The sequence below is a fragment of the Eublepharis macularius genome, chromosome 4, assembly GCF_028583425.1.
Source record: "Eublepharis macularius isolate TG4126 chromosome 4, MPM_Emac_v1.0, whole genome shotgun sequence".
Lineage (NCBI taxonomy): Eukaryota > Metazoa > Chordata > Lepidosauria > Squamata > Eublepharidae > Eublepharis > Eublepharis macularius.
The window spans coordinates 61,808,494-61,828,573 of NC_072793.1; the positions used below are offsets into that span (position 1 = coordinate 61,808,494).

General features: G+C 41.2%; 1 protein-coding gene across 2 annotated transcripts in view; it reads left to right on the plus strand.

Moving 5' to 3' along the window:
* ERGIC1 (endoplasmic reticulum-golgi intermediate compartment 1) overlaps positions 1 to 20,080 on the plus strand; it is a 109,109-nt gene that overhangs the window by 23,338 nt on the left and 65,691 nt on the right. For both annotated transcript variants that reach the window (XM_054977338.1, XM_054977339.1), the window contains exon 2: positions 5,701 to 5,762. In XM_054977338.1, the coding sequence (XP_054833313.1) occupies positions 5,701 to 5,762 (62 nt within the window). The remainder of the gene's footprint in view (positions 1 to 5,700; positions 5,763 to 20,080) is intronic.

Here is a 20,080-nt window from a genome sequence, read left to right on the forward strand (position 1 = left end):
TATTTTTATTTTGTAAGCCTCCTCAGGCAGGTTCCTGGAGAGGTGGCATATTTTTTCCTAAATAAATGAATAAATAATGCCACTGGGAAATTTCTGTCTAAACCCCAGGTATTGCTTCTGCTTGTACTGTGACATTTGTAGCGAAGAATAGGACTGGATTTGTATAAGAGGTTTCATTTCTTGAGTTTACATGCTTTACATCTACACATGCAGCAGAATGAACTGTATCTCTTCATACTTCAGGTGTGGGAGATAGTATTTTTTAATGAACCCGTATGAGAAAAACTGCCTACAGATAGAAAACTAGCTCATCAGAGAAATTCTATCCCAGTCCTTTGCCTGTAATGCTACTTTTCTAACTGCCAGGTGTTTCTAACAAGCAAAGAATTCATTCATATGTTCAAAGAAATTGAAATACCAGATTTGTATCTGTGGTACATGCAAAAATAAATAATGTGATCACACACCACTTACTTACTTTTTTCATTCTTTTGGCGTCATGTGACAATATTTGCAGGAGACTTTCATCTTTCCTGATTCATGGGTATTATGTAGCATTAATACACACACACACAATCCTGCAAGGAACAAAACTGCATTTGTCTTCAATTGGACAACCTTTTCTTTCCCATTTCAGTGAAAAAATGTGTATTTTTCTAGACGTGTATGTAAAACCTTCCTGATTTGCACCCCCCCCTCAGTTTTGTCTGAGAACTTGCTGCGTGTAGGTGGCAAAGGAATTTTGTGTCTCTGCAATGACTCACCAGAATGACTCATTTGTACGTGGAGAGAAAACCGACCCTGAGTAGCAATTTAAGCAGTGCGCTGTGTTTATAATGCTTAGCCTGGGTGGCACACTCAGGGTCTCATGCCTTTTAATTTTTGAAGGCTGCCATTCTCTCTTCGCCCCCCCATACATGTCTCCCTTTTGTGTTGGCGGTATATGCGCTTCTGAATGGGCTGTGAGTTAAAGGCTACCACATTCATTACCTACTCATGTATACCTGCTTTGAGATAGATGGAGGAAAGCGGACTGCTTTCCTTTAAACAGTAACTGCCTTTAAACTAAGGCAGTTACTGTTGGTGCAACCCAGATGCAAGCACTCTGTCCTACACTACAGCCTTAGTCAGTCGTGTCTCTTCTCCCTATGTTATCCCCCTTCTCTCTTGGAAGATTCAAATGGCATATAATCAAGTTGGGAGAGGACATGAGGAATTGCAGGGAGAAGATGTAAATGATCAGAAAATTCCCTTCCTAATGGGGCACCGGCATAACAGTGCAGAGCTCTGGGGTTAAATGAGTAGTATCCTGCTTGTGTAGCCTGGAAATTCAACACTGTGGTGCAACTGCCCTGACAGCTGGGATTCAGTGCTTAGGAGTGCAGGATATTGCCCATATAGTGATGAACCTAAGCACTAGAACACAGAATGGGCCATTTTTAATTCTTCTTCCTTATGCTGCATGGGAAAGAGTTTGTATGGGGGGGAGGGGGTTCCCTTCCTCCAGCTTAATTCCCTCTTCTGCCAGAGAAAGAGCCACTTAATTTGGAGGAAGATTCCTTTGCCCTGGAAGAAGGCTTCAGATTATGCCGAGTGGAGAGGTAGGATATACCACACTGAAACCAAATAGCATATCCCCTAAAGCAAAGAGCTGATTCCGTTCCCATAGCACCTGCCATCTCAGAAAATTCCAGAGGTGCTTATAGGCCTTAATAAGGTGGGGGACTCCTGATATAGGTTGTTAAGAACTTTCTCAAACCTTTTTCTCCTCCTTCCTCTGTTTTGCTTCCCCCCCCCGCCCCATTGTATTGCTGAAATGCCCTCAGTATTCCTGGATGACAACTGGCACACTATTTCCCAATATATTTGGGCAATCCCTCTGCCTTGTCTATAGGTGTTCTATTGATGGGCACAGCTGAAGGAAGGCTATCTTTAATTTGGGCATCACCTTCCTTGGGGCAGTGGAATAGCCTGGTTTACCACAACTAATTGCAGCGCAAAGAGCCACCAAAGGAGTCTTTCAGTTTTATGTTGTAGATTGGATGCGTGCAAACTTTTCAGTGGCTACAACAGTATTTCCCAGTTTTTTGATAGCATAGTTCTAATTTTTTTGGTCGTACAATTGAAGTCACTCTTCACTCTTGTCTGAAATGGTTTATTTTTTTTTAATTTGAAAAGGCAACTCACTCAGTCTTGGAGGGACCCACCCTCTGTATTTCTGCATGAATCATTATTATTAACATGCTTTCTGATTGGGCATTTTGCTACATTTTGTCAGTCTGACTATTCAGTCACTGTGATGTAGTTGGACTGATGGAGCAGTGCAAGAGAGTTTGCAGGTTTCCAGTGGAAGCTAACTAGAAGGTCAGAGCTGTGAATCATGCAGAGATGCAGCAGGCAGCCTCCTCTTGATAGTTGCTCTGATCTCTCAGCAGCTTTGTTTATTTATTGAATGTGTTTCTTGCAGCCTGCTAATAAGCCCTGGCACAAAAGTTAAAAATTGCTGCATTAGAATAATCAGGAGGGGAATTGGCCTGAAGTTTCATTCCCAATTATGATGGTCCATGTGGCAGCAAGAACTTCTCATTAGTGAAGCCACTTCTGTGATATCTTTCTATTTGTCCCTCTCTGCCTTCCACATATACAGATTTTAACATACTTTCCAGTCATTTGTGATTCACTGACATTTAAAAATGTATGGCAGCTCATTTCAACTTTCTTAGTGAAACTTATAGTAGATTTCTTCTTGTTCTACAGAAAATTCTTCTCTGTATTAGTGATCATTGAAATGTGGTTACATGAACTTCTAAGTGCTTTGCTGTGTGTTCTTCAGGCAATCACTGCAACCACAATGAAATAACAAAGCAAAAGGCTTCCTCTGCAGCAAACAGCGTCAAATGATGAATTAAAATACAACGTGGAAGTTTTAGTGCAGCTGTATGAGTTGCAAGGTAGTAAGTAGATGTTGTTAGCTTTGCATATGCTCCTTATCAAAGCAACCATGATTTATTAAGTATGTTATTATCCCATCCTTCCTCCAAGGAACTCAGAGGGGTATACTTTGTTCTCCCTTCTTCCATTTTAACCTCACAATACAACCATGTGAGGTAGGTTAAGTTGAGACTGGCCCAAGGTCACCCAATGTGCCCCTATTTATAGTCTAAGTAATAAACACTCTTACTACTTAATTACTTGTCCTAATTAGTCAAAAAGTAATAATTGAAAGAATCTGAGAGAATGTATCTTTCCTAGTTTTTATCCCCCACTTTCAAGGATTTGAGGATGGTGTATGAACTTCATACTAGTTTATCCTCACAACTCTGTGGGGTAGGTTTGCTAAGGGATTGTATTTTCTTGCCCATTGTCACTCGGTGTACTTAATGGCGAAGTAGGGATTTGAAGCCAGCTATCCCTGATACTGGTCTAATTCTCCACAGGGGTGAAAACCTCCCTGTGAAGAACTTACCCATTCAGAGACAATATTCAGCCTTCTGCCATGATACGGTTTTCATGTGTGGGGTGCCTTTAAACACAATCACACAAGGACTTTAGCACTTCAACACAACCCATAGTATTCGATGTTTTCAGAGCTATGCATTTTTATAGTCTGATTCATCTTCCCTTGCACACATTTAGAATAATATTTCTTAACAAGATGGCCCATTTATGGACCCGCAGCTTCCCTGGGAACATCTGGAAAGCAGTGTTTACATTCTTTCCACAAAGACCACAGCAACAGCAGCATATGATAAAGAGCCCCATAGCAGCTCATGACATCATGGCCTCACAGGCAGAGGAAATAGCTAAACTTCCTGCTCACAGCCCATTAAAACCTCAGCACTGGCGTCGTCTCACTGAAATGACAATAATGCCTCAGCAAACCTGCCAAGGAAGCCAGGAGGAGAAAGAAAGGGGCTTTGGAGTGTAACTAAATAATTGGAAACAGGAAATAGCTCTAGGCTGAAGGCAGTAAAAATAACACCATGTGGATACTATAAAAGGAAACAAGTTCTTGAAGGACAAGAAAACTCATTGCAAGATTTTAAAATGTGTTGTCAACATTTTGGGACGGGAGAGTGGGGATTAAAAGTAGATGATTTCTTCTACTTGGATAATGCAGCTTCTTTGAGGCGTGTTTCACTTAAATAATTGATACGGCTGTCATCTGTGGAAGACCACCAAAAGCTAGTTTTAAAACATGAAAAGGAAAGAAGGAAAAATACCACACATATGTATTCCATTAATACATACTATATTTATACTCCCTGCCCCCCTCCCCCAGGTACATGGATGAAGGGTATAATAAAACCTGTGTATTTCAGTTACAAAAAACCAGTGTGTGGAGAAATATATATGGCTCACCTGCTGCTAGAAAAGGGAGGAGTTTAGTCTGCCCCATGGCGCAGAGTGGTAAGCGGCAGTACTGCAGCCCAAGCTCTGCTCATGACCTGAGTTCAATCCTGGCGGAAGCCGGGTTCAGGTAGCCGGCTCAAGGTTGACTCAGCCTTCCATCCTTCCGAGGTTGGTAAAATGAGTACCCAGTTTCCTAGGGGTAAAGTGTAGCTGACTGGGGAAGGCAATGGCAAATCACCCCGTAACAAAAGTTTGCCAAGAAAACGTCGTGATGCGACATCCCCCTATGGGTCAGTTATGACTCGGTGCTTGCTCAGGGGACTACTGTTACCTTTACCCTTTACTCTCCATTATTTTCCTGACTGAAAATCCTTCCAATTGCTTTAAACCCCACTGTGGGGAAGAGGGCAGACAGAATACAGGCTGCTTCTTTTTCACTTCCAAGGCCTGAAGGGCAGAGTACTCAAATTAATACATTATTATTCTGGGCCTATGTGGTATATTAGCGTGTTGGACTAGGATCTGGGAGACCCAGGTCTATTCCCCAGTCTGACATGAAGCTTGCTGGGTGATGCTGGGCCAGAGCACACTTAGACTGTAGGTGGAGGCTCACATGACTAATTTCTTCTTCCTCAAAAAAAAATCCCTGCATATAGGAAAATTACCTGTTAGTGAGAGAGATTTTAGCCTAGCTTTCTGTCAGACCTGCTCATTTTCTATGTTTGTTGCTTCTTTGTATGACTGAGCAATACAGGTGTTGTTCTTAAGACTGAATGATCTTCCATACAAAATAATCACATCTTAGAGAAAACCAGCATGTCAAGGAGAAGAGTAGTCCAGACCCCATCTTGGTGACATGCAGTTTTCTTTGTGAAGAGATTTTTTAAAGAAACGAACCTATAGTCTGAAGTGGTACAGCCCACCTCATGTGCTCTGTGTGGGAACTAGGCATAAGAAATGGGAAGGAACGGGGCTGCGCAACTGAGGGCTGGCTAAGTGCTAAGATATTCCACATTCAGTTATGTGGAATAAAAGAAATGGGGTTGAGAGGTATCAGTTTGCTTCTTTGCTTGATGAGAGGTGTTGGAGAAATAGGAAAAAGAACTGGTTCTCTGCCACTCCTTTTTCTTTCCCTGATCCCACCCATCAAAGTTGACTAGCTTTTAGCTAGCAGGAATCATTTTTTTTAAAAAAATAAGTTCCCTTAGATGACTGAATGAAGGGAGGGGCACTGCAATTGTGTGTAAAATGTTGTTTTTGGAAACGTGAATGGTTTTTTCAGCACAAGAGACTCAAAATAGTGAAATGTTCCACCTGTTTTATAGCATATGGTCTTTTCCCCCCCAGGTTTGACATCTACAGGAAGGTGCCAAAAGACCTTACGCAGCCAACCTTTACAGGAGCAATTAGTAAGTGCCTGTGTGTGTGTATGTGTACATACCCCAGTCTAAATTTAGAATTCCTTCTGGCTTCTCATTTTAAGACAGTATGATTTCTTTCCAAAGAGATAGAAAATTACTAGATTTGTAGTACAACAGCTTGCTCTGTGTGTGTTTGTGTGTGCGTATGTGTGTGCGCGTGTGTGTTTTAATTGGATAGCCCTGTAAGATAACTAGGTGAACCACTGTGGGCTGATTGGGATACCCTGTTGAGTCATGCTGTGCTTGACGGCTTCTGGCATGTCAGTCTCTGAGTTTGGGGTGAAAGCAAAAAAGCAGTTCCCTGGAGATGAAGCTGTGCTTGGTAGACAGCTTAATGTAAATTAGTGTGTTACTTGTTTTCTATATTGCTAGACAGTAACTATCACAGCCTCCCCCCACCCCTTACTTCGTTGGCACATAGCATAGTTTGGTCTTAATGTCATCTTCTTACTTGAGATCTTGTCTTCCTTCCTTATTAAGATTGAGGCCTGTTGGCTGAGTAATGCAATTTCACACCATTGTTGCTAGTGAGTGTGTTGTGTAGAGTGGTAAATACATATCAGGCTGTTCCTGTCAGGTCAGTAATTACATGCCTAATGTTGCTTTCCTGTCTTGTTGCACACCAATTTCCTTTGATCAAGTAACTGTGCCCCAGTTCACTCGCTTTTGTAGTTTGGGTCACTAGTCATATATATATCATTGCTGACGCAAACAGTATCACATCCAAAGGTAGTGATCAGTGCTGAATAGAACTGAGTCAGTAATCCTGAATCATTTAGGATGCAGTCTGAAGAAGGAGGAAGAGATAATTGATCAAAGCTGAGATGCCCTTACAAAGACTTAGTGGGGTTCAGCCATTTCACTTACGGCTATTGTTCTTACTCCCTTTCCCCACTTTGCATACCTAAGTCTTTACATTTCTGTTTTCACAGAATACAGCTTTTCACATTAGCTATGATGAGAGTGGTTCTTCTAACATAATCTTTGTCAGGGTCTTATTCTGCACTTCTTACAACCTCCACCAATGCGAAACTACCAAGTCTTTTCTGTTGACATCTACATCATCGAGCAAAGGATACCCTACTGGCAAAGTGGCTGAAAAGGCTGCTCTGTGCCTTTCCTCCAACATCCTTGCTGTCCAAATCGCTAAAGAAACTAAAAAGGGAGAAAGCAGAATGTTGCTTTCCTGTCTTGTTGCTGCCTGGCTCCTTATTGGCCCAGGAAGCCTTGGTTGACCACTTTTCTGTCATTGTCAGTACAGGCTCCGTGGAGAATTCTGATGCTGCATGACATGTTGACTGTGGATCTGATATGCCATCCAAATCCAGGTTGACGTCAATTGACTGCATGGAGACTGAGCGGGAAAGTTTAGCAGCTGAGGCTTTTTCTGAGTAGGTTATCATTGGCACCTCCCAGCAATTCCACCTCCAAGATCTGCAATTGTACGTGGAGAGGGCCTTTATCCATTGAAGCAGATGGTAATGTCTACAGGCAGATTCTCTTGGTCTGCTAGGCCTTCTTCCTTCAAAAAGAACTTTCTCAGGGTCTGAGGGCCAGCACTCTTCAAAAGTGCAACCTTGTCTATGGTTTTAGCACTAGGAATAGTTTTCCTTTTCCAGATATCCATCCATCAAAAGGTTGCTGAAAGGGGCATGTCTGCCACATCCCCTGACTATTCATAGATTCCCTCTTGGAGACTTCATGTAGTACTTCAGGCTCTGATTCAACCTCCATTTGAACCATTATGGGAGGTTTCCCTTAAGCAGTTGCTGCTTAAAGTATTGCTCCTAGTCATTTACTTTGGCAAGGAGGATTTCTGAATTAAGTTTCATCAGCAGAGGCTTGTGTGTATTCCATTAAAATACGGTGGTCCTTTGCACATCTGTTCCTTTTACTAAGGTAAATGCTGTCTTTCATAGATCTCAGGAGATCTCTTTGCCTTCCTTTTGTCCAAAACCTTCCCTTCCCAGGGAAGGGAATTGATTGGCATGTGTGGACTTGCAAAAAGATCTCTTAATTTACATCAAATGAAACATATCGGAATGTTTGATGCACCCAATGGAAAAGAGTAAAAAAAGTCTTTCCAAATCTATCCTTAGCATATTGTTGAAAGAATGCATTTCCTTGGCCTATGAAAAACAAGGTCTTATGGTTCCAGAAGGGATTTTGACACAATAAACAAGAAGTGTCTCATGTCAGCAGCCTTTGGCACCATTCCCTCCACAGAGAACATTTGCAGGGCTGCAAGTTGGGCCTTTATATCTGCCTTTATTTGACACCGCCAAACAAACTCCTTTCCATGGCTGAAGCAGCTTTTGGATCCTTCAGCAAGTGGTTTAATTGGGTTTCCTATTTTTAGTTGACAGTTGTGTCTTCCCTCTCTAATCGATTTCTGGCTTTGTAATATCCCAAGCTTAGTAGAATGTTCTCCTCCCACTCGAGAGCATAGAACGTTGGATTTAATGTGAAGGTTCCTTTCTCTCAAGCGTGAGGAGGACACTCTAGATCCACCCTGGTTGGAAGGTTCAGCTCTTCTTTATATGTTGTTCAGTTGATTATCAATTATTTTTCCCCAGTGTAATCTGTTTTTGGTCTCTATTTTCACATTTGTGTTTGTTCAGCTCTTTTGATCTGTTGTCATATTTGCATTATACAGGGTTTTTTTTTGTCATTTGGAAGATTTTTTTTTGTAGTTAAAGACACACATTGTAGACTCTTGTATAGCTGGGGAAGTCTTCAGACTGATGAGTTGGATCCTCTTTCCCTGCTGGAGATGGAAAGAGTGGTCTGTTTCCTGCCTCCAGGGATCATAGAAAGGAGAACTCAGGTGCAGCAATGTGTCCTTCTCACCTTTGATTGATGGAACTGCCACAATGAGTCCAATGTTCCATTTTGTTTTGACGTAGGGCAGAAACTATGAGAAGCATCATACTGATGTTTTGCAGATAAAGCAGTGCCTTCTGTTGTCAAATCTTTGTAAACTGTGATCTTGTGAACTTTAATAAATAGTGTCTTTAATGCTCTGCCTGTTTACTTCATGGAATAAATACATCTTTCATAGGACTACTGAGGCCTCTGCAGTTAAAACTCCATTGTTCTCAATACATAGACTCTGAAGAATAAGAAAATCCGGTTACTTTATTTAGAGCAGTGGCTCTCAAAGGGGGTGGTGGGATTACCTAGGGGGTGCTCAGAGGCAAAGGAGTGGCGGGAGACACTGGAGGTGGGCCCTTCTGAGCGCATTGTTCACTTATTTACGACTGCCCAGGCTGGAGCCTCGAGCAAAACACATTCCTTGCTTTAAGTTTCTGCCTCTGCATGGTGCTGAATCTGGTGGAAACCAGATATTGGGAGACTGGTATCACTTCATTGAGACCATCAATTGTGCCAATAATTTAATGAACAGTGAAATAGTTACTAAATGTAGTATCTAAGATTCTTGCTAAATGACAATAAGATTTTGAATAAATGTGCAATTAATTGTTACTATTTTTAATTTTATTGCTATTATCTTACTTAGTGGGTTGTGTAAACTGCTACTTTGAATAATGCTTTTTATAGGGTATTATAGGGAGCAGTGAGGATGAGTAAATGAAACCAAGGAGATGTTGGCTGGAAAAAGTTTGGGAACCACTGGTTTAAAGTATGACAGTAACAGCTTACCAATAATAGCAGAGTTTTATATGAATATTTGGCTACATTTAGGTTGAGGCAATCAAGCTTAAAAAAAAAGTATTCTCTGTTGTGAAAGAAGTGAACCCCTGGGACAGTATTGCTTGGCTGAAGATCTACAATTTTTGGAAAGTTCACAGTTCTAAAAAAAAACTATTAGGGCCAATAATTTTGTACATGGATAAGCAACTTTCCTGGTCATCGCTATGGTGGACATGCTGGTGTTATGTATTTTGTGCATTCTTACTATTTAGGGAATGGATTCAGTAGAGTGAATACCAATCCCTTGTATGTTTTTACAAATATGAAAGCTTGGTAAATAATCTCCCCAGATCTGGACAAGTTTCAGAACCTTAGGTTACCGTTAGGTACGTTTGAGAATTCATATGCTCCCTGAAGGCAACAAACAAACAAATATTGTAACCCCCACGGTGTTCCTCACACCTATCAATCTCTAAATTTGACATTGGTATCCAGAATTCTATTTTTAAAGAAGTAAGTTAATTTATGTACACACTGAGGAAAATGGAATGATCCCTGCTATGCAACAGTTTATAAAGACACCATCATGTCTTTCTTTGATAAATTAATATGTATTATGGCAGAAATGATGCCAGTGGGATATACCTGGGCTTCAACAAAGCTTTTGACTTAGTTTTGCTGGACAGCCCAGTGACAAACTTTTAAGTATATAGTCTCGAAGAAAGGACTGTATGCTAAACATGATTCTTTGGAGGTCCCGCTTTGAGATTAGATAGGTGGAAACCCATATAAGGGCTTTCTTGATCGTAACACTGAATCTCCAGGGAGATTCATCTGTGTCGCTCTATTGTGGTCTTCCACTAGCAGGTAAAGACTTTTTTGGGGGGTGGCATTTCCCCCCACCCCTCTGGCACACAAACTGTTACTGGCTCTCAACCTTGGTTGTATTATGTATGTCTGCATGTTTTTGGATTGTTTATATATTTTATATACATTGATATTTTAAATGCAGTATTTATGTTGAAATGTTTTTTATCTTTGCCACCTTGTGGAACCTATTTGGTAGCGCAGAAAAAATTTAAATCAATAGATAGTGATATATTACAGGTTGCTGTTGAGTCTGGTGATGGTTGGTATCTTCATGAATAACTTGGTTGATGATGATTGTGACATCAGTGTATGTGGTTCTTTACAGAGTACAAGAAGACATATTTCTGCCTTGAGGAGCATGGAGTATGGTAGATGACACACGTTATATTTGTAGATGACAGAAAATTAGGAGGCAGTTCTAGGATTCTAGTCCAGAATGTAGAGAAGACATTCAAAATGATCAGAAAAACTCGCAGAGTTGGGTGATTGCAAAATGAACAAAAAAGACAACTATAACTTGTTACTTTAGGAAGCAAATACATATGGACTGATGTAAGATGGAGTGTCAAAGAACTGGCCAAGAAACATACTTCTGGCAGATTGTTAGTTTGTGATTCACATAAATTGAATGTGAATCAATAATGGCTAAGACAGTTTTAGATTATTCCAGTAGGAATATAATTTTCCATAAAGTATGAAAGGGGAGACACTTGCCTCCTCAGTGGTGTGTAGTGTTTGTCCTTTACATTTTTATGACCATAGTTCTTCCCCTCACCCTTTCTCATGTTATAATAGAAGCTTAAAAGGTAAAGGTAGCCCCCTGTGCAAGCACTGAATCATTATTGACCCATGGGAGACGTTGCATCATGATGTTTTCTTGGCAGACTTTTTACAGGGTGGTTTGCCATTGTCTTCCCCAGTCATGTACACTTTACCCCCAGGAAACTAGGTACTCATTTTACCGACAGAAGGATGGAAGGCTGAGTCAACCTTGAGCTGGCTATTTGAACCTGGCTTCCGCCAGGATCGAACTCAGGTCATGAGCAGAGCTTGGGCTGCAGTACTGCAGCTTACCACTCTGCGCCACAGGGATCATAGTTCTTCCCTTCACCCTTTCTCATGTTATAATAGAAGCTTATGCTGGAATAAATCTTGTTGCTCTAAGGTGCCACTCATCTTATTCCCGGAAACTAATATGACTTCTGCCTACCATGTAAAATGTGAACAGACCCAGAAAATTGACCCTGCTACTCCTTTGAAGACAAATAAATACATAAGTAATAAACTAGCTCTTTTCTGTAGGAGTTGTACTCTGTAAGGACTGCAGAGTTTAAGCCATATTAACTAGCTCTTTGCACACAGGCTGAACCCTCAATTGAATTAATAAATCGCAGAGCAGCCTATTAAGAAGGTGGTATAAATCTGAATTGCTAGATAGATCTAAAGATCTATGTAACATTGCTGAATAAATTTAATGCAACCTCAGTAACAATATACAGTAGGTTCTACTTTCAGTTAAAGTCCTCTCCATAAAGTCTTTGGCATGGATGAAGAAGTGCTTTGCATTAACCTGCACATATCAGCTGTCCTATGCCTTCTTCTTTGGTGCTATACTGGATGATATCTGCCAATCACTGTTCCGAGAGTATAGTGTGTCACTGTGCCGAACTGCCCATGTTTAGGTATGTAGTCTGCAAGTAACACATTCTCTGGCACACGACTGTTAGGATCCTAATGGCATGAGTTGTCTTATATCTCAATAAGGGCAAGCAGCCCAGACAGGTGTTCTGTCAATCGTACAGTTTAATTTTTACTAGAGGTGCATAGTTCAAGCTGAAGTGTTATACATACACATATGTGTTGTGCTTACACAGGGAAACACTATGCAAAACTATTTTAATGCTGTGTAGAAGTAGGGGTTTTAAGTGAATAGTAAAGATACAGTTAATGTGGCTTTCACAAACCTTTTCCCCACAGCAGCTTGTACCATTGCACTCATGAGTGTGTTGTATATGAAGCGGACTCAGAATCTAAGGAACCTTGAAGCCAGGGAACACCACCCTTACTGAGCCTGTGAGCACTTTTAGAATTTTGAGAATGGGGAATGGATTTCACAACAAAATGTCTGTCATGGGATGCTGAGGCCAGTTGTATACTGTTGAGACATTACAATCCAAACATCCACCTAGGATGGAGGCTGATGTTTCTGAATGGGGGGCTCACTGTAGACACAAAGGTGATGCCTCCCGGGTGCTTCTGAATCACCTTTTGCTTCAGTGAGGTGGAGGAAAACGACGACTGGTTATTTGCTTTGGGGAGGAAGAAAATAAGCAACTGAAAACCACACCAAGGCCCTGTGGTATCAGATTAGCGATCATTGCTTTAAGCATTCATCCTCTTCTACAAAATTAGGTTGTATTCTCACACTCCACTTGGTTAAGTAGAGCAGAGCAAGGTCCTCTTCCAGTGGAAGGCTCTGTGTTTAGCTGAGTGGAATGGTAGGATACAAGTGAAAATTGGAGCTACCTGTTTCTCTGACTGCAGTTCCATGTGCTGAGTCATTGGCTGATCACCATGTCCTGAAAATTTCAGGAGTCACTTGTTGGGGGGTACAGGGAGAGGGGGCTGAGAGGCCCTCCATGTGGAGCTCCCTATATCATACTTTACATTCAGGTAAAATGGCATATATTTGTCTTGTAAATCAAGAACAATATGATATACTTTAAACTGATTCCCCCTGCCCACCCCAAATCCATGTAAGATTAAGGAGATGGAGATGTGTGTAGGCACCATGCCCTTCACCTTGTTGTGCCCCTTGCTTTTCCTCCTCCCACCCCAGCCCTGCCTGCTGAGCGAATAGGGCCTGCTATTTCCCTCCCCCCTTAGTTGAGACCAAGGCAAAGTATCTTTATGTAAAATCTTATTGGTGTGTTGTTTTTCTTTTGAGCTTCATCTGTCCAGCAGAATTATCTGTTCACAGTCCTTAGTTCAGACCTTGGTCAATATTTGCGTTGTTTTTGTGTGTTAACCTTTTCTTTTCTAGTGAAATTGTTCTTCTTCCCTGTCTCTAGCAGTGGTTCAGTGATCCATTTGTTGTTGTTGTTGCTGGAAGGATCACTTCTGCTGGTCTTGTAAACACTTGGGAGCAATTGGCTTTGTGTTCCCCTCCCCCCAATTATTCAATCATATTGCAGATATAAATGAGGCATATGCAAAGGAAGGTTTGGCTTGTAGCCACTATTGAAAATCTGCTAAGCAATCACTAGTCCATTATGATCTCTTGTCCACTTGTGATGAGCTATCATAATCTCTATGTGTGATTTATTGAGATTAAAAAATTATGTCGGCAGAATTTTGAAAACTGGCCTCTTATCAAGTCCTTGTGGGACTTGATAGGGACCCTTCTGCCATGCTTACCCCTGTAGTTGAATTAAGTTTTGCAATAAAGTGATGATCTTTATAATCTGCGTCTAGCTTTTGTAATCTACTCTAGGTACTCCTACTCTACTCATTTGTTGTGACTGAGAGAACTTCATGTTCATGTACTTTCTTAGGAAATGGCCATCCAAAGAGAGGTGTGCATTCATTTCCTCATTATGTGTATTTTATGCATTTTTTTTAGCAGAACTAATGTTCTATTCCTGAATCTGTTGTTCTGAACTAGAAGGAAAAAACATTCAGGTGTACAAAAAATGTCAGGGGAGGATTTCTTTCAAACACTTTGTATGTATGTATGTATGTATGTATGTATGTATGTATGTATGTATGTATGTATGTATGTTATGTCTTGGCAATCCTATATTCTGAGAGTAAGGGAATGTCGTCTCCTGCAGAATCAACTACAAATGTTTATATTCTTTAAGAAAACATGTTTTTTTCTTTCCTCTTCTGAGCTGTATTTCTTTTGGAATTCTAATAGAGCTAATTTATTGGAATTTGTGACCAGTATTCCTGAAAAAGTATATCTCAAAAGTTAAATTACCTATTATATGGCTTTAAAGTTTGGGTTAGCAAAACAAACTATTTCTTCATTCTACTTAGCACTGGAAAATAGCTCAGTTTATTTTGAGTCTAATTTTAAAATGTGGATCCCATTGTACTCCCAGAGAAATCATCAAGATGGTATGGTAGCAGTGACTAAAAGCCCTCTCGATCATCTCACCTATCCGATTGCTTCCTTCCCTTCCTATTTACATGGTTTGGAAATAGGGTTGCCAGCCTCCAGGTAGTGGCTGGAGATCTCCCGGAATTACAACTGGTCTCCAGGCCACAGAGATCAGTTCACCTGGAGAAAATGGCTACTTTGGAGGGTGGACTCTATGGAATTATGCCATGCCAAGTTCCTTTCCGTCCTCAAACCCCACTTTCTCCAGGTTTCTCCAGAATTCACCCCCTAGATCTCCAGGAATTTCCCAACTTGGAGCTGGCAACCCTATTTGGAAATATCAGAGCAGGTCATGCTGGATGCTTCCCTAAGAGCATATTCAGTATCCTAAACACAAGGGCCCTGTGACATGTCAGGGGGCACCGATATCCATACTGGAGGTGCAGGCACCCTGGGGTGACTGGGAGGCAGGGTGGGTTTTTCTCTGGCTTGGATCCCTGTTTGAGATGGAGAAGAACTCTTGGGGATGTATTAGTGTGTGAGGAAATATTTTCCTGAATTGAGAGAATTTGCTTTAAAAAGTGTGGGGGTAGGAATTCTTAGATGACATTGGGTAAACTAAAAGAGAAAACGAATTGCTGTATAGGTTGGTGGTGCACTATGAGGAGAAAGGGGCCTAAGATGAAGCTGGATTTAGAGGGAGGATAGTGAATATGCAACAGTAGGATGGTTTTAAACAGAATCAAGCCGATGGTCTTGTATCGTGACTTTCATGCTGGCTCAGTTTTTTATCTGAGATGCTGTTTTTATGTGTCGTACTTTTCATGCTTCACTGCTGCCAAAGATTTGTGTCCTTATCAGAGACCTGATCTGTCTGGGTTTTGCCAATCAAGAATTATAAAGATCTTGATGAACCAGTTTCTTCTGCTTTGAACTGGTTTGGGCTGCTTCTAATCAGCCTGAAACAATCCTTATATTCAGAGTCTTAGAAGAATGTCTCTGAGTTCCTTCTTTGTGTGTGTAGTGTGGGCTAGCCACTATAAAACTGAACAACCCTTTTCTTCCTCATGACGCTCTGGTTTTGTACCCAACCTGTATTGTATCTTCGTCTTTCTTATTTACTTCCACACGTTCTAATGTTATGGGCAGTATCTCTCTCTGACTGAAAAAATTCTTACACTTTGATTGGATTGTAAGCTTCTCCTACAAAGGGCACCAGTAACAAATTCTTGTCCTCACAATAATTTGACGAGTAATGAGGGACTTTTCTCTTGGGACCTGCTGCATGTGGTCTTCATGGAATTGCAGATTTTGGATTGATCTGCTGTCTAACATAAACATTATTAGGATGTTAATCCACGAGACTTTCTTTCTTTCTTTCTTTCTTTCTTTCTTTCTTTCTTTCTTTCTTTCTTTCTTTCTTTCTTTCTTTCTTTCTTTCTTTCTTTCTTTCTTTCTTTCTTTCTTTCTTTCTTTCTTTCTTTCTTTCTTTCTTTCTTTCTGGGTATAAATGGTGATTTATCAGTGATAGAGGAAATACCTATGTCTGTGTAATAACTTGGGTTCCACGTTGACACCATTTCCTGGGTGTCATATTAAAACACAAAATGTGTAGGCTTGCTGCAGAACAGTACTTTTGCTGATTTTGTGAAAAAGATTACAAGAATGTGGAACAGAGCAAAACACAGTGTTAAACACATGCTGACATGTGCCTATGAAAGCCCTTTCTAGCTAATGATTGAAGAACAGAAATTGGAAAGGCAGAGCTCTGGATTCAGTTTATTGAATAAACATGCTGTAAATTAGTGGTCCTTAATGTGGCATTTGCCCTGGCCTGGATGGCCCAGGCTAGCCTGATCTTGGCAGATCTTGGAAGTTAATGAAGGTCAGTGCAGATTAGTGCTTGGATGGGAGACCACCAAGACCAGGTTGTTCCTCTGAGGCAGGCAATGGCAAACCTCCTCTGTTAGTATCTCGCCTTGAAAACCACAGCAAGGGTCAACATAAGTCTGGCTGTGACTTGATGGCACATTAAACACGTCACATTTGCTGAAATATTTTCTGATGCCCACTTACTTGTTGAGTGTTGGGAATAAAATACAAAGGGTTTTGAATAGGATGGGCGGCGGGGAGCTTCAGGTCACCCCATATCAGTTGATTGGCTAGCAAAGTGCTGGTACCCTTAGCTTGTCCAGAGGCACAAACTTTCTTATGTCTTTGGACTTAAAATCCCCTCCCTGGGGCAGTGCAGGCAGAATATCCTCCCCTTTCCTTGGAAGCAGAATTTAAGAAGTGTGTCTTCATCCTAAACAAAGAGTCATTTCTGGCTTTTCTCCCCCCCCGCCCTTCAGAACAGGATGTGCAATTTACCTTTGCAGGAAGCATTTAGAGGCAGCTGCCTCCATCATAACAAGAGGCTTGGCTTGGAACTTGCAAACATTTTGTTATTTGCCTACATCCCCACTCCCTCACATGGCAGCCGTTTTGTGATAGTGCCCACTACATGTTACCAAAATTTCTAAATTGCCTTCAGGTAAGCTAGGTTGTGTAGTTCTGCTGTACGTTATTTGCCAAGGAGCTGCGTCATGTTAGAATATTCATACACCTACAGTGTATTCATGGTAAACTGATTAGCACGAAGAATATTTGCTGTTAGAATTTTTTATATGTCTTGAGGCTGTTCGTTTTCATTCCAAACTTTCCCAAACATCCCCACCAATCCAGCTAAGAAGATCTGCATATGGAAGTAGACTTTCATACACCTATCATTTGATTAGTAAAGGTGAATGTAAATCAGATGTGCATCCAAATGCCTATTGGAATGTGCATGAACGGCATTGATTTTTAGTGTGGTGTGTGTTCTGAGGTAAGTTTGAATGTGGATCCTCATTCACTGTGTGGCAAAATGAATCATGCATAAACATCGCTTTTAAAGACAATACAGCAGATTAGGGCAACCCAACTGAAAAATTGGTGGGCACAATCGAGATCCCACTCCTGAGGTCCCTTACATAGGAGAAGGTTGCTGAGAATTGGAAGCTGAAATTGAAAATGTTTGTCGGCTGTGGCAGGTGGGATTCTGGAAGGGAAAAGGATTGGCCAGTGTTAGAAATGTAATCCTTCTTGTAATCCTTCTGTAGTGATCCATAGCAATGGGAAGCTTTATGAGTGAGAGTGCTGGGAAGATTAATGATGGATTGGACCGGAGGCAGGGAAGAGAAAGGAATTTTCTTGCATTTGAAAACCTTTTGGTTTCCATCTTTCTTTTTCTACCCAACTCAACCCTTTGCACCTGTCTTTCTATCCTCCATGCACACACTCTCCATGCCCTCCCACTTATACCTAGGAAGGGGAGATCTGGATCATGCTCTAATTTGTAATACCGTGCTTTTAAAAAATAATTCTACCAAGTTATGCAAGTTCTGTTTTTTTAAAAAAAACTTTACATAGTATGTTTAGAGACAACTACCTTAAGAAATTCTGATTTCTGGCCTGAATAGTCATGGAAGCCACAAGATACATCAAAATATAACTTACATTAGTACAAATGACTACTGTTACTATATCATTATGAAGAGCATGGTAATATTTGAACATCATGACATGTTTGTCCATGATGCAAACAAACTTGGAGTATTCATGGACATACATGCACTCTCTCTTCCCCTTATTCATGGAGCCAAGATTGAAGACTTTCTGGTTTGAAAGAAATCCTTGTTTGATACATCTGTCCAAATGTTGCCCTGTAACCTTTCATGTTCCTTAATGCCTTCAAACAAGGAAGCCAACGAGGGGGGTAGAACACCAGCAGGATAGTGGGCCTATCTGCGGTTTTGCAAAGAGAGCTAGATGTATGATTATCTGTCCACTGGCCAAAAATTATGGGTATGTGCTCAATGCAAGGAGCTAGGGTTGCTGACCTGAAGAGGCTGAGAGAAGTCGAGAGATATTTGGATGTGACCTTCAGGGACCTGCTCCTGTGCTGACCTCTGCTGTTGTGAAGATTGAGAGTCTTGTGGTAGGAGGTCATCAATCTGTGGTGAAAGGAAATGATTCCTTAGAAGGGACTCCTTCCTTTGATGATGAGCTATCTTCTTATACTGAGGAAATCCTCCTGGAGTTGGGTAAGTGGCCTTTTGATGGAGGGAGATTCGATCATTAGGATAGTTGTTTTGACTGCATGGTGACTTGCCTGCCTGGTGCGAAAGATGTGCTGTCTAGATAAACTGATAACTAGTACAGAGGAGGAGTCAGATTTCATGGTGCATATTGTCCCTAAGAACATTGAGAATTGCAGTCATGAGATCTTGAATGAAAAAATTAGGTTACTACACTGAAGGTTAAAGTCCAGGACCTCAAAAGTAGCACATTTTTGAATTACTACCCATTCCACACACATGTCCGGCTAGATAGGCAGAGATCAGGAGTCTCTATGGATGAGAAAGTGGTCCAGAGAGGAAGGTTTTAGATTTGTTAGGCACTGAACTTTGGCCTCCTGAGCCTCAAAACCTGCTGGTAGATGCAGCTGAACCAGATGGCTTGGCAGAGCTTTGGTGGTGGATCAACTGGTTTATTTTATGCAAGTTTTGCGGCCTAAGCTTCCTTGCAGGTCAGCTGGCCAAGTAACCAACTCCCAAGGAGATCATCAGATGAGGTGCAGGACACTTGCTTCAGTTGGGTTTGGGTGGAATTCTCTGTTTTGACATTTTTCTGTGATTGGATGATGGTCCCCTTTGATTCACTTTGGTTCTGGGGAGATTCCATTCATTCTCTTACTTCAGTTTGGTTCTGTTGGGCTTCCTCTTGCATTTGAGAGCGTGCCTTTGGCCACTGGTAGCCTTGCCCTTGTGTGTTTCTGCCCAAGAGCCTGCTTGGAAATGTTTCCCCCATAGGAAACAATGGAGAGTGGCTGGGGGCATCTTCTTTAGTGGTCCAATCTCCCTGAAACTTGGGGTTCTTTAGAGGACAGTCAGGAATAGGTTCCCTGTGCATTTGGTGGAGTTTTCTTGAAAAATATTCTCTAGCTTCCTGGATAGCTCCTAGATAGTTATTCCCATAAGGAATAGGAGCTGAATAAATCTGGGGTACGCTGATCTGTCTAAACCAGATCAGAGAATCTTTCCCGGTTTTCAAGAATCCTGTATTTTGAGGGGAATCCCTGAAACTTGGGTCTGGATTACACCCCCCCCTTTTTTTGGTGACACTGGTCCTTAAGGGTTACTTAAAAGGGAGCATGTGCTCTGCCCCCCACTGATCAACTGTGAGACAGGTCTCAAAATAGAGAAGGAAATAAGGGAGGTGAATATATTGGAAAATGTTGTAATACTTGGCAAGTTCAACTGCCCTCACATTGCCTGGTTATGTGTGTACTTGAGTCATGCTGTGTGAACAAAGCTTCTAGGTATCATAAATGATTGTGTGTTAGAACAGTTGATCACAAAGCCAACTAGAGTAGTTCTGTATTTGGTTTACAGCAAGGGTCAAGACCTGAATCAAAATGTACTTGTTGTTACACCAGTTGAGAACAGTGATCACAATGCTATTAAGTTCATTCATGTCAGTGAAAAGTTGCCCTCAAACATCAAAACAATTACTTTTAATTTCAAAAGAGATAATTTTTAAAAATGAGGGTACTAAGAATGAAGTTAATTAAGAGAGTCATATCTCTCCAGAAAGC